At 30.6% G+C, this 13594-nt stretch overlaps 2 protein-coding genes across 11 annotated transcripts; both read left to right on the top strand.

The window, feature by feature from the left end:
• The first annotated feature begins 311 nt into the window (after nt 1–311).
• LOC126755362 (uncharacterized) lies at nt 312–6334 on the top strand. 6 transcript variants are annotated; one of them, XM_050467876.1, is made up of 7 exons: nt 314–441; nt 986–1172; nt 2589–3163; nt 3245–3770; nt 3857–4028; nt 4096–4197; nt 5757–6334. In XM_050467876.1, the coding sequence occupies exons 3-7, from the start codon at nt 2821–2823 to the stop codon at nt 5913–5915; spliced, it is 1302 nt and encodes a 433-aa protein (XP_050323833.1). In that variant the 5' UTR covers nt 314–441; nt 986–1172; nt 2589–2820; the 3' UTR covers nt 5916–6334. The 6 variants fall into 6 exon arrangements, with proteins under 6 accessions (XP_050323835.1, XP_050323833.1, XP_050323834.1 ...); XM_050467878.1 differs by lacking the exon at nt 986–1172 and having other exon boundaries at nt 312–441; nt 4096–4205; nt 5757–5851; XM_050467877.1 differs by lacking the exon at nt 986–1172 and having other exon boundaries at nt 314–436.
• Nucleotides 6335–8212: 1878 nt separating this feature from the next.
• Nucleotides 8213–13471, top strand: LOC126757447 (ankyrin repeat domain-containing protein 13D). Of its 5 annotated transcripts, none has more exons than XM_050471366.1 (11): nt 8213–8315; nt 8369–8642; nt 9201–9333; nt 9391–9561; nt 9636–9779; nt 10061–10377; nt 10451–10549; nt 10782–10970; nt 11143–11473; nt 11525–11723; nt 12367–13471. In XM_050471366.1, exons 2-11 carry the CDS (start codon nt 8544–8546, stop codon nt 12572–12574), a joined length of 1890 nt encoding a protein of 629 aa, XP_050327323.1. In that variant the 5' UTR covers nt 8213–8315; nt 8369–8543; the 3' UTR covers nt 12575–13471. The 5 variants fall into 5 exon arrangements, with proteins under 5 accessions (XP_050327323.1, XP_050327322.1, XP_050327326.1 ...); XM_050471365.1 differs by having other exon boundaries at nt 11834–12460; XM_050471369.1 differs by lacking the exons at nt 8213–8315; nt 8369–8642 and adding an exon at nt 8695–8934 and having other exon boundaries at nt 11834–12460.
• The last annotated feature ends 123 nt before the right edge of the window (nt 13472–13594 follow it).

Here is a 13594-nt window from a genome sequence, read left to right as displayed (position 1 = left end):
ATTTTCGAGACTGAACGAGAATTGATAGTATGTTAAACATCGCGAAAGATGGAATTTTTTCAGTAAAAACAAAAAAAAAAATATTGTTTTAAAAGCATGCGCCATATATATTCGTAAAGTAGAATTGATAACAAGAATTTTAAGGCATTTCCCGTGAAAATTGGTGCATGTTTACGGAAAAGCCGGTCTCCTGAACATATACCAAGAAATAATTATTTATATTTTATTCGAATATGTGGCATCTTTGAATGGCTTTGACAGATGGGAAAGCAAATCGTTTTTCGTGTTTGCTTTCGTTTCTCAAATTCAGTATACGATTTTAATTACGCTTCAGAAGAAAAAGCTTTGTACTTTCTTATTATTTGGAATAATAGTTTAATATTTAGTAAATTTATGATATAGAGTGATCATTTCGCATGTGTGCTTACATCTAAACGTAAGGTTTGTGGAACAGAGTTATTAGATTTAGTTAACTTTTGAAAAGAGATGTGTTAAATAAATTTTATTAAAATTAAGTCATTTTAAAGCGTCTAAAAGTGAAAATTGGAAATGGATAGAGGAAAAATTGTTTTTGGGTTGATTCATATAAAAAGGAAAAATTTTCATCATAAGAGCTCAAAGTTCGCGCAAATTGCGCATAAAGTTAATAATTTATATTTATATACACTCATATGGATGCATTTATTCCATTTTATACTAAACAAAATATACTATATGTACACAAAGGAAAATAGAAAATTTTGATGGCGAGCGTTGTGGACCTAATATAATAACAGAAAACAATTGTTTGAAAATAAGTACAAAGAACAACATACTAACAATGGGGAATTAATATGGTTGTATGAGTTTTCTTGCATGCATATGAGACATATTTCAACTAAATGTTTTTGTATGCCAAAGTTTTCATAGCATGTGATTATGTTAGTAAACAATTATCAGCTGGCGTTTGCATTCATATTATAAATTTATTTATATTATTCCGTAGAGATCAGCTGTTCGCTCTTGTGTCACATATAGTATATCCCGTTGATGTAACACTTCGACAATTCTCTTTATTTACCATCCATTATCCGTTCCTGTGTTCTTAACAAATGTGTGTACAGAGTACATAAATATGTATGTATCCAACATTTGTGAATGTTCTGCTTAGATACATACACCTTTCTATGCAGGTATGTTTTGTGTGTACTTTATTTGGTGGTAGTTGTTTTTGATTTGTGAGATAGGATTCTATTATATTTTCGACTTTTACCAAAATGACTCCTGACCGTTAAATTTAGTAAACAATTTTGTGTCGAATTAGTAAGTGATTGACCGATTATTAACAAGCAGTGAAACACAGTGAAATTGAATTTGAAATAGGTAAATAAAAGTGTTTAATAACATTGTTTGAAGCAATCATTGGTAAATAGGTTCAAACTCTTAAATGAACTTATTTACATACAAATAAACCCACACATTTGAGTTTTTATTAATATACAAATCTATTTAGACCGAATAAAATTTACGTATGTATGTATATAATGTGGAAAAAATTCGTGCATCTATAGATTTGTATGTAGGTATATGAGAGTATTAATAATTATTTGTTTAAACGTTTTCTTTGTCTTTATTTTATATATAATTTTAGGTTAGGTTCTTAAAAGTTTTGCTATTACCTAATGTATCGTTTTGAAATTTCCTCAAGACTAGTTTGACATTGGTTGAATTAAAGCAGTTTATTCAGAGTTGATTGCAAGACTTTTGATTATCTCAAAAATTTTGGAATTTATTTTAAAAATTGTTTAATTATTCAAGACTAATGTTGCCTTTTGGATTTTGTCACTGCTGAACCGAAGTTTTCATACTAAGTACTACTTTTAGTAATAAATTGGTTTTTACACTTCATAATTTACAAATAATAAAAGCCTTTCGGTCTAATATTTTTGAAATTTGATTTCTAAAAGATATTTTATGAAAAGATAAAAAAGTCAGATTTCATTAGATAACAAAATCTAAATATTGATACATACATAACAATTTATAATTTTTATATGGACATATATTGTATAGTAAGTAATATTCATACATACACAACCCATAAATACTGCTCGTATGTACATACATACTATATGTATATGAATTTGTATGCAAATCGATTCAGTTATGAGTTTATATACTTATAGAAATAATGCATGCATACATATTTGTCTCAATACTGATTATTTTATATATAACTCATATGTATGTATATCTCAATACAGTTTGTTATTTATTTTAAATTAACGAATTTCTGAGTTATTTCAAGGTCAGCATGCACAAAATTTTGATTTGTTAATGTGAAGTATATATTGTTCCTAGTTGATTTAAGACATTGACTACACTTGCAAATTTTGTATTAGTATTTCTTTTTTTGATGTTATTAAGTATCTTTATGGCTCATCATTGAAGTTTTTTCACTTTGTTGTAGGTATCTTTTAAATTAGAAATTTCGTATTTAGAGAGTTAAGCTCTTAATACATACAACGAAAAACTTCCATGTTAAAGACGTAAACAGATTTCGAATTTTACAATATGTTATATAAAGTAGTATTTTTTTCTCATTTCAGAGTAAAAGCTAAGAAATAGTATTTAGTAAGCCTCATTCGCGCAAATCAATAAGACTGAAAAGGACAAAAGCAATATTTTCAGCTTTAAGGAAAGGATCTCAAATTGTCCATAAAAACTTAAACATTGCAATTAAAGCAGATAGTCTGTTAAAATTGCTGTGACAGGAACTTGTTATTCGAATCGTTTGGCATTAAGCTTTTGGTGTCTTATTGATAAGTACATTGCTGTATAATGTTTAGCAGTATTGCGGCATTTATCTTTGGATCAAGTACCACAGAAGGCACGAATTGTAAACCCATTGAAGATTCCCAAATTTGTTATCTTACTAACGACAAACAACGGAAAGAAAGCTTGGAAGCGGATTCTAATAATATTGAAACTATCGGCGAATATCAACAAGGAATACATAATAATAATAAGCGCAACGATCGAAAGAATAAAGGAAAGAAGCCTGTTCTAAATAAAATAAAGGCAGTTACTATAGAACCAGCACCGATTTTAGATGTTGTAACCTCTGAATTATCTGATGTCGATTTTGACTTAGATGATGATTGGCTTCTCGTTCAAAAGGGCGGTATGTATTAATAGATCTCTGATAAATAAAATAGTTCATACATTGAAAATATTTAATACTATTATTATTTTTTTTTTCAAGACGTTGATATCCCGAATAGCTTTTTTCGAAAGGGCTCAAAAGAAAATTTGATTTTAGCTGAACATAACAATAGAACATCAACACCAATTTCAGAGATTTTAAATATTACAACAGTGCAGAAGCATAATATTTGTAACAACTCTTCTCAAACGCTGCAAAACAATTATGAAAAGCACAAACCTGACCTTACATCAGGTTTTTCTCAAGCTAGTAGTGGACCTACTGCAGTACAGTTATCACCATTAAATAATTTAGGTTATATACCTAGCGAATCCGTCGTCAATGTCGCCAACAAAACAAGATTGTTAACTGATAATAATGACGCTCAACTGCTGCAAGTTGCTAACCATAGCAAAGACTTAGAACCCAATCTTAGCAGTGTCAGTATTGACAGCAACGGTTCTGGTGCTAAACTATTTACAATGGTGGATTCGTGGTATATGACACCTCCGCCATGCTTTATCTCAACTGGTCCTATTTACATGGAGATGTCACCATTTGAAAATTTACTTATAGAGCATCCAAGGTAAATATTTAATATAAGTGTTATTTCTAAGTTCAGCCTAAAAACGTTTATCTTTAATGGACAAATATCATTTGATCACCATGCAGTATGTCAATATACCACAGTATTAAAACTGCTCAAAAAACGTCTGAAAGCTTCGTAAAATTCGATGTCGAAGTAAGCGAATCTAGCCAGATTCAGGAGGAAAAAGAAAACTTCTATACTCAAAAGTCACATGAAATTGTTTTTGTCAAGCCATCAGCAGCTATATTAGAACAAGTGAGTTCGAAATACGATGTATTAAAATAATAATAAAACGAAATATTAATTATTTCTTTTTAACTAGAAAACTGAACCTAATATCAGAAAAAGTGCCAAAACTCCGCGTGTTGACCACTGTAATGCCGCTAATCTCAAAATGGAGCTATTTGCATTGAATAGCCAAAAGGTGTGTATGTATGTATTATTATATATTATTTTTGTACCACGATAGGGTATATTAAGTTTGCTACAATGTGGGTAACACCCAAAAGGAAATGTCGTAAATCCTATTAATGTATGTATATATATATACAAATAACACTGGTAGACACATAATTTCTGACATGAAAATTCTTAGGTTTTTTAATGCAGTTTGATACCCTGAAGTCAAATCTGAAAGCAGAATTTTTCTATCACCCACAGATGTTATGTAACTTCTAATTTAATTTGTAATTTATACTTCGCGTGTATTTCGAATCGGTAAATTATTTTTTTCTGTAAGTTGGTAGTACTATTAGTGACATCTGTTCTAAATTTCACGTCAAAATATTAATTAGTATTTCAGATACAGCTCGTTTTGTGAAGCTATAAAGGTGAATTCTTCGAGTGAAGTGCTACTTTGCTTGCCGATTACTGCTGAACATTATTAAGGAATGCTAAAACATTTAGATCATTACATTGACTCATTATAATTACCTCGGGGTTTTATTTTGAATTTAATTGTATTTATATCCAACTTTTTTCTTTAAAAAAATACTGCAAAATTATAATTTTCCTTAACTTACCTGTACAATTTTACTCGGTGATCTTTTTCATGTATTAATTCACAACATATTGATTTACACAGACACTGCATACTTTTCATTTATTTATTGATTTACACACACCACAATTTTTTCACTGCATATTTTTAATTTTCACAAAAAAATGTATATACATATATTTTTGACACTAAATTTTCATCAGCAACATTCACTCATTCAATTAAGTTTTTGCCTTTCGACACCTTTAAATGCCAAAAAAATATGTAACTTGAATATTTTCCACTACTTTCACACCAACTTTTACAAGATTATATATTTTTATACACAATAAAAATATTTTTGACAATATTAGTTAATTTTTCAATTAGTTCCGACGCTGATGCGTATTTTTCTTCAATGTGAAACTTGTTTATGCATGTACAACACAAGTAACGGCGCCCACTCATTGCATTTGCACGCATTATCTAAGATTTTGAATGAGAGTTATTCTCCTTCTCTCGTGTTTTTGGTTGCATTTTTTTTTTGGAGAAACGGTACCAAGGCAAGTGGAGTGCAAGTTTGCTTACCGATTACTGCTGGACATTGTTAGGGTGTACTCCAAAAACAAAATATCGGCGAAAAACAAAAACTCTTTGGTTAATAAAATAATATAATAATATAACAATAATATATTTATCGCTGTTTTTTTAACAAAATTTCTCATAGCAAAAAAACAATAGGTGATAGAAGAAATCTGTAGCAATTTTTTGCATTTTTGGCAATTTTTACATAATAAACACTTTGTTCTGTTCATGTCACAAAAAACAAGTAGATTTTTGTTTACCAGAGTAAATAGTTCAAACTGAGTGTTCAATTGAACATGATACGATTTACTTAAATTCCATACAAACCCATAGGGTCGTCAACAAATTCGATTTCTTTTATATATTAATAAAATATAAAATATTTCAATGCGTTCTTATTATATTTATCTATTCTTTAGAGTCTAGCAATTTACGAGCGTCGAAACCTTCGACGTAATGCCATTCTGCGTGCAAATCAGGTGCGTGAGATCCAAGGCAGGAACAATCGTCAGCGTCGCACTGACATGCAACACTCCCGAGTCATAAGTGGAGCTAATAACAATCGCAAATGTTGTTAAGTACAGAAATGAATATCAGTTAAACTGCACAACAAAAACATTAAACTGGTATCAATAGAAAATAAAAGTCAAAAGGAAACAATTAATTCAAAACTACAAAACAATTGAAACAAAAATAATAATTATTAGGATAATACAATTAATACAAAAAAAATCTTGGATAAAAATATAAACCATTTATTTATCCTTTTAAGTAAACGATTTTATTATTACTTTTGAATAACATAAATATAAATTTTATGGTCAATCCTCAGAAAACAATATTTAAATATTATGTATATATGTATATGTTTACAGCGTCTACGCATAGTACAGACAATCTTAACTTTGTTAGTGTAATGTTATTGCAGTTAAGTTCTTGAAGAATTATTTGAAACACTTTCATTAGGTGGCTAAAATAAAGAACCAATTTATTTAGATTTTATGTGTTTCAATCCAAGATTCTCTTAATTTTAGATAAACATGATCTTAAAATAGCTAACCAATTTTCTGGGCTTGTTGACACTAAAAACTTACCATATTTCAAATTAAATTCAAATATATATTGAATGAGTATATATCGGGTGATTTTTTAAGAGCTTGATAACTTTTTTTTAAAAAAAAACGCATAAAATTTGCAAAATCTCATCGGTTCTTTATTTGAAAATTGGTTGATGACATTTACTTTTTGAAGATAATTTCATTTAAATGTTGAGTTTAGGTGGTCCATATATTCGGAAATGTTGTCTTCCAAAGGTGGAATAGTTGCTGGCTTATTTCTGTAGACTTTAGACTTGACGTAGCCCCACAAAAAATAGTCTAAAGGCCAACTTACGGGTCCATTTCTTGAGATGAATTGTTCTCCGAAGTTTTCCCTCAAAATGGCCATAGAATCGCGAGCTGTGTGGCATGTAGCGCAATCTTGTTGAAACCACATGATCAACATTTAAATGAAATATCTTCAAAAAAGTAAATTATGCGTTTTTTTTTTAAAAAGTTATCAAGCTCTTAAAAAATCAGTATATATAAGATATTTTTAAAGATCTTAATAAGTTTAGAAAAATCGCACATGCTACTCCTGAAATGGAGCAAAATCCTTTATTGGATGCATACTCAGACATCATACGAACATGCTTTCCTTTCATCTACCCTAATTTAAAATCCTCGAAGCTTTAAAGGTGTTTCGTAACTTTTGTGAGTGCACCGATACACTAAAGGTGTAAAGGTAACATTTAAAGCTGTTCTAGATGTTATAATTGGAATTGGATGTAATGATTATATAAAAAAGGCATGCATATAAGAAATACTGGAAAAGAAGCAAATAACAGGGACGACGACTATTTTAACATATGTATAACTTGCTCTGCTTTTGGTTTTCTTAGTATTACTATGCAATAGATGTATAGATGTTTTTTATCTGCTTAATTGATGTTCCGTGAAAAATAATTAACATTACGCACTCAAGAGGTTTTACGCACTCAAGAGGTTTTGCGGAGACTCATTGCATGTAGGACATATGTATATTGGATATGTCTTGGTCTATTCTGAATAAGTAGGAATTTAACCTGCTACAGTATCCAGAACGAAGCTGGGCCACACTGCCCAGCACTGCTGTAATCCAAATAATATATTAGATTCATATGATTACATTCATATTAATTTTGAAGCTTCATTGAGCTTTAAGCTGATTCTACATATATCAGGAGCATAAGCGTATGTTTACATGTACATATGTATGTCAGCAAATCAAAGCAATGCAGTTGGTCAATTCTTCATATATTAATTCATTTACCAGCGTGAAGTTTGAGCTTTCGTTATTACGCCATCCAATATATTGAAGGAATTTTTATGGAAACTAATTAAATGTTAGTGACAAACAAACGAATTTTACATTTGACCTAACGGGTATATCGTCTCCCATGATTTAAAAGGTTGTTTTACTGTTTAAAATTATATTTATTTTTAATCATGAAAACAAAGCAAATCAGCTGATTTTGACATTATGAGGTAAACACAACGTTGTTTTTGTACATATGATAGTACTTCATTAGTAATTATCGAAGGCATATTCTATTGCTTTATTTATGTACATAAAAAGAGAACTGTGAATAGTGGCTAATAAGAAAAGGATGAACGATCCACACGTATAAAATAGCTTCGAATAGTTTTGTCAACACAGCCTTAGGAAACTTATAGAAACAAAAATTTTTAGAAATTAACATCCATTTACTTTCCATACCATTGTACATATACATATATTCACGTTGTTTACCGTCTGTCTAAGGATATTTCGTTGGCAGTAGACAAATGTGGCAGATGGTGAAGACGAACTTGCACACATGTCAAGCATGTCATATATAAATTAGCTTTACAGATGTATCTTTTTGAGTGTGGCAATGCGCTTTGTGGTCTTTCGGAAAGGTATATTGTGAATGTATAGGTCGACTTTACATTTATAGTTGTCTCTTTCGTAGAATTTACAATTTTACTTATTGACAGACGGTCAGTACAGCGAAGAATGCATTATCAATTGACAAATATAGAGTAGTAAGGAAATTAACTTTTTCTGATTTACCAGAGGAATAATAAATATAAGAGTCCATATTGGAAACATATAGTCCAGAAGGTGAACTAATTTTGCTTCTAGTCATGAAAACATTGGAGGATATTCAAAATGAATTTCCCCTGCACTGGCTGGTGTGGATCAACAACGTAGATGAGTTAAAACGGGTGTTGAAAACGGAAACGGTGAGGAAGTGAATGACGATAATGAAGATGATTCGAAATAAAGATTAGTGATGGTGTCTATGTCAATATAAACAGAGTACTAGTGGGATTATATATTCACTAGAATTTTAATTTTCAACATGTTTGGTTTTGAATAGACAAAGATTTTTTGTTTCAAATCACCTAAAAGGGGTGCTCTGCTACCCGGTGATATGTCAGATTACATCAATATGCTAATTTAATTAGAGGAACTATTCAAATTTACATTTACATTTCTTAATGGAAGTGGATCTGTTTCGTCGAGCATAATAACGTATGTAGATTAATAGAGGCTTCAAAGAATGCAAAGAAAGAACTTAATAAATTCTTTAAAAACCCTTAAAATTTGTTTCAAGGGAAAGTAAGTTTTCTTTAAGTACAAGAATCATATATACATAGATATTATCAATTTCTTAATTGAAGGTCCAAGGTGGGTCCAACATTCTTTAGCTTTAATGAATATTTGGATTTAAATAATAAATATGTTTGTAATTTCGTTCTGTAAAAAGTACTCAAATAATTTCTAATTTTCTTTAAAAGATCGACAAAGAAAAAGTTGATAATCGTGGGAGGACACCTTTAATGTTAGCGGTAAAATTATCACATTTACAATGTGTGAAGTGCCTTTTAGCAGCAAAATGTAACGCCAGCTTTGAACATGAGGGATGGTCAGGTAAGAGAGTTTAAATTCTTATGATGAAATAATACATGATAAACTGTTCTTTGCTAGTTGTACAAGAAGCCGTTTGTTCAGGAGATGAAGCTATATTGACGGCTATCATAGAAGTCCGCGATTTGCAACGTCATGTTCAACGGGTAACGCATGTACCGAAACTGCTGCAGCACTTATTAGACGCTCCTGATTTCTACATTGAAATGAAATGGGAATTTACATCTTGGGGTAAGCTGTAATTAATTTATTTTTATAGAAAGCTGAAATTAAACTTCCGTTTACTACTTAATCAAACATTGCAGTACCCCTAATGTCTCGTCTTTGTCCTAGTGACACCTACAAAGTTTATAAACGTGGCGCGAATGTCCGAATCGATACCACATTGCTTGGCTTTGATAATAATACTTGGCAACGAGGGAATCGCTCCTATATTTTCAAAGGAGCAAGTAAGTTAAAATTATTTATTGCATCAAAAAAGTTAAATTAAATACAGTGGGCATATTAAGGTTGTAGGTATAAAACCACTTCTTACTATAATGGTACAGCTCACGAAATAAATTTTTGAATGCTGCTGGTGTGTGTGACAGACACACTAAAGGAAAGAAATTGTTATGAAAATGTGTATTATTTCGCATAAGTTTATATCTATTTTTTATTTTACTTTCTAATACTATATGAATTTAATAATTATTAAAATTAAACACTTGTATTCTTATTTTACATGTAGAAGACTCTGCCGTAATGATTGAAATCGATCATGACACTCATGAAGTCATGGAGGAACAAATGAATAGTGATATAGGAGATATTGTGGCAATTCCACCCCCAATTGGAGCTGTCCGTGCTAGGCTCAATGCGCCTGTTATTACGAATAACATTGAAATGGATAAGATAAGCTTTGAACGCAACAAATCAGGGATTTGGGGCTGGCGTAGTGAAAAGTCCGAGATGGTAAACGGATATAATTGCAAAGTGTATGGTGCGAGCAATGTTGAGTTTATAACACGCACCCGAATGGATCATTTGAATGAAGAGCAAATAAAGGTACCTCTATTGATTTCCAATGAATACTTAAAGAATGTAATAAGTAATTAAAACAATTAAAAAATTTTAACAGAATAAATGTGCGCGCACGCCATTGCATAGCTTTTTAGGTATTGCTGATGATGAAGTTTCCAGTACACGCTCTAATGAAGGAATAAATTCCAAAGATCGGGTAATATTTCATACCGAAATTTTTTTACAAGCGACTTCCAATTATACGTATATATCTAACATAATTTTTTTAGCAATTCCTTTACTTATGTAGTTGATTTAATCTGAATTAACTTTTCATTGAGAAAGAATAACTTATTTAGTAAATTTTTTAATTTTAAGTATTCTTAAGTTTATGATAACGATAACTTATTCGCTTAAATGGACTTTTTAATGTTTTAAATTCACTTCAGACGCCCTCTCCCTCCGTTGAAACATTGGGTCGGGAGGAATGTCTTGAAAATAGTACAGGAGAAGAGAATGCTAGTTGTAGTTCAGGTACTACTTCACCTAAGTTCGTTATTACACCAGAGGCATACTTTTCTGTCGATGTTGATTTAAATGGATGCGACATTGGGCGTCCCAAGAAAGTCACAACTAAGGTATACATCAAAAAGATTTTTTATTTTAAATTAAATAAATAGCTTATATTCGAATAAACTTAACATTTAGTGCTAAATGAAAGAATTTTGAGCAATCGATAGGGCTATTAAACTGCAATAGCAGTTAGTTCACCCACTACTTTCATAAAATAAATTTGTATCTATTTTATAGGTTCAGAGATTTAAGGCTAATTTATGGCTTTCCGAAGACTATCCTATGCGATTGCAAGAACAAGTTCTTCCTATATTGGATTTGATGTCAACAATGGCGAGTCCACATGTGTCCAAATTGAAAGACTTTATTACCATGCAGCTGCCATCGGGTTTCCCTGTAAAAGTTGAAATACCTCTATTCCATGTCTTAAATGCATGCATTACATTTGGCAACGTATTTGGTATGACAAGCGCTGTAGAAAATGTAACGACTATTAACGAAGACGATCGCATAACCTGCATTGTGGATGACCGCTGCTTTGATATACCAACCCATTATTCCAATAGAGGTAAAATTATTAAATATATGAAGGAAATTGTGTAATACTCCCACTTTTCAGATGTGGACTTACGACGACAATTACCTTTGGAGGAAGATGATATGTTACAATACGCCATTGAACAAAGCATGGTACAAACCACGAACAGAGCTGCCTCTATACAAAATATTACAGAGGATACGGATAAAGTGGATATATGGGAAGCATTACGTGGGCAAGGAACCGATGGAGTTCCAGATGAAGACGAACAGTTACAGAGGTATAATATACAGTTGAATCAAAATATTGTTTATTTTTTTCTTATTTATATTTCTTTTAAATTATGTTGCTAATTTCGCATTGCTCATGCTAATTTTTGCCTAAACGTAGATTACATATTCCCCCTAAATCATGTAATAATATTCGAGGATCGCCAAATCGTTTCACATCTAACGTTCCAGAATTCACAAAGACAAATAGAAATTACTTACAAATTCCTACAAACACACTATTAAGTACTGAAACATTGCGTGATTCTATATCGCCAACAGCTACACCTCATCGTGGGCGTACCACTCCAACACCGACAAATCAATTTAAAACAGATATTGCTTACATGAAAAAAATATTTAAATAGTTGGCTTATTAATTTTTCTTATCATTTATATCCCTTTTAAATGTCATTATCAAAACTTTTAAACATTTTAGTGAAGTGGAATCATGATGTAAAATCAATTTATGCATTCATATACTTACATTTTATCAATTACTGTTTATAAAAGCGTTTAGCTAATTTAAATACGAACTAAAAAAAGTTTACACTTATTCTCATTGAATCCATACATAATATATGTTATTAGTAAATGTCTTGAGTAAATGCTATTTGCTTCGTATATCCCATTCGCTTTTCCTTATAAAAATAGAGTTCTACAGGAGTCATTATGCGGTGCAGCACATACCATTGGGTCCCCAGTGATAGACGATGATGATGGCGGATTTCGATACGTGGATCCTGATTTAGCAATGGCTTTGCGTCTTAGCCGTCATGATCAGGAAGAATATGAATTGGCTTTGCAGCGAGAACAAGAAATGCTTGAGCAGGCCTTGAAGTTGAGTTTGCAGGAGAACTAATTTTCTGTTTTTATTCGTGGATTCACTTGTTGAAGGAAAAACTAACAAATTTAATAAACTGAATTCTCGCTAGTGAAATAACCTAATTTTAAAAGCAAGGCATTATGTAAGATTACAAAATTTGATTTCAGTGTATTTCCAGCGATTGTAAAGAGCTTCAAAATAGGTGGCATATATTATGACGGAGAGGTGATAACAAAAGTTTCTCTTGAATTCAAGTGTTTGTAAATTATAAAAAAAATGTATAAAACATATTAAAATTTGGAACAAGATGAATGTATAAATAATATCCATATGGGTTAATTCGCCTTAATTTAAAATAAATACTTCGCCATTTATTTAAACATAGGCCTATTACAATCCCAAAGCATGTATGTTTGTCCCGGCTTATCGTGGGAACTAAGTAGTCAAGCAATCAGGAGGTCGACATCAGCTCCTTTTAATAAAACTTTATTATAAGCGTTCTTAATGCGTTGAGTTTTAACAGATACATGCTTTGTGAATTTTAAAATATTTATCAATTGAACTGAAAATATTTTAGGTATAAAACTTAATGAATAAAGCAGTAGAGATATATGTATGTACATGATGAAGATACTACATTAAATCCACTGTATACATAACATAGCCTAATAAGAACATTAGATGTTAATGATTTTGTTAAAAAATAAAATATGCAATATAAATTAATGCGAAATTGCTATTAAAGGCAATACTTTGATCTAGGCTTACAATCTCAAGTGTATATATAACGTAAGGGATAACGATTTACAAACTAAAGGCAAAAAAATGCTAAATTGCTATTGAAAACATATAGTACATACATTGTATTACAATAAAATTTATAGGATAACCAATAATGAAAGAAAATAAATATGTCAATATACTGTACTTCAACTTTTTTAAAGTGTAATATTATTATTTTTTTTTAATTTTAGTGATACATTATTGCTTGAATTATATATTCACATATGTATATACATATACAGATTTTTTAAAACAAAGTGGAAACTTATAATA

The sequence above is a fragment of the Bactrocera neohumeralis genome, chromosome 4 (assembly GCF_024586455.1).
Source record: "Bactrocera neohumeralis isolate Rockhampton chromosome 4, APGP_CSIRO_Bneo_wtdbg2-racon-allhic-juicebox.fasta_v2, whole genome shotgun sequence".
Lineage (NCBI taxonomy): Eukaryota > Metazoa > Arthropoda > Insecta > Diptera > Tephritidae > Bactrocera > Bactrocera neohumeralis.
This window is presented reverse-complemented; position numbering and strand designations above follow the sequence as displayed.

What these genes read in the sequence shown, in the direction of transcription:
- LOC126755362 (XM_050467877.1), top strand. Translation starts at nt 2,821, where the DNA reads ATGTTTAGCAGTATTGCGGCATTTATCTTTGGATCAAGTACCACAGAA. An exon ending in GCTTCTCGTTCAAAAGGGCG is followed by an intron (nt 3,164 to 3,244) that starts GTATGTATTAAT and finishes TTTTTTTTCAAG; the next exon opens with ACGTTGATATCCCGAATAGC. An exon ending in TTGCATTGAATAGCCAAAAG is followed by an intron (nt 4,198 to 5,756) that starts GTGTGTATGTAT and finishes TCTATTCTTTAG; the next exon opens with AGTCTAGCAATTTACGAGCG.
- LOC126757447 (XM_050471365.1), top strand. Translation starts at nt 8,544, where the DNA reads ATGAAAACATTGGAGGATATTCAAAATGAATTTCCCCTGCACTGGCTG. An exon ending in GGGTGTTGAAAACGGAAACG is followed by an intron (nt 8,643 to 9,200) that starts GTGAGGAAGTGA and finishes TTTCTTTAAAAG; the next exon opens with ATCGACAAAGAAAAAGTTGA. An exon ending in TGAACATGAGGGATGGTCAG is followed by an intron (nt 9,334 to 9,390) that starts GTAAGAGAGTTT and finishes GTTCTTTGCTAG; the next exon opens with TTGTACAAGAAGCCGTTTGT.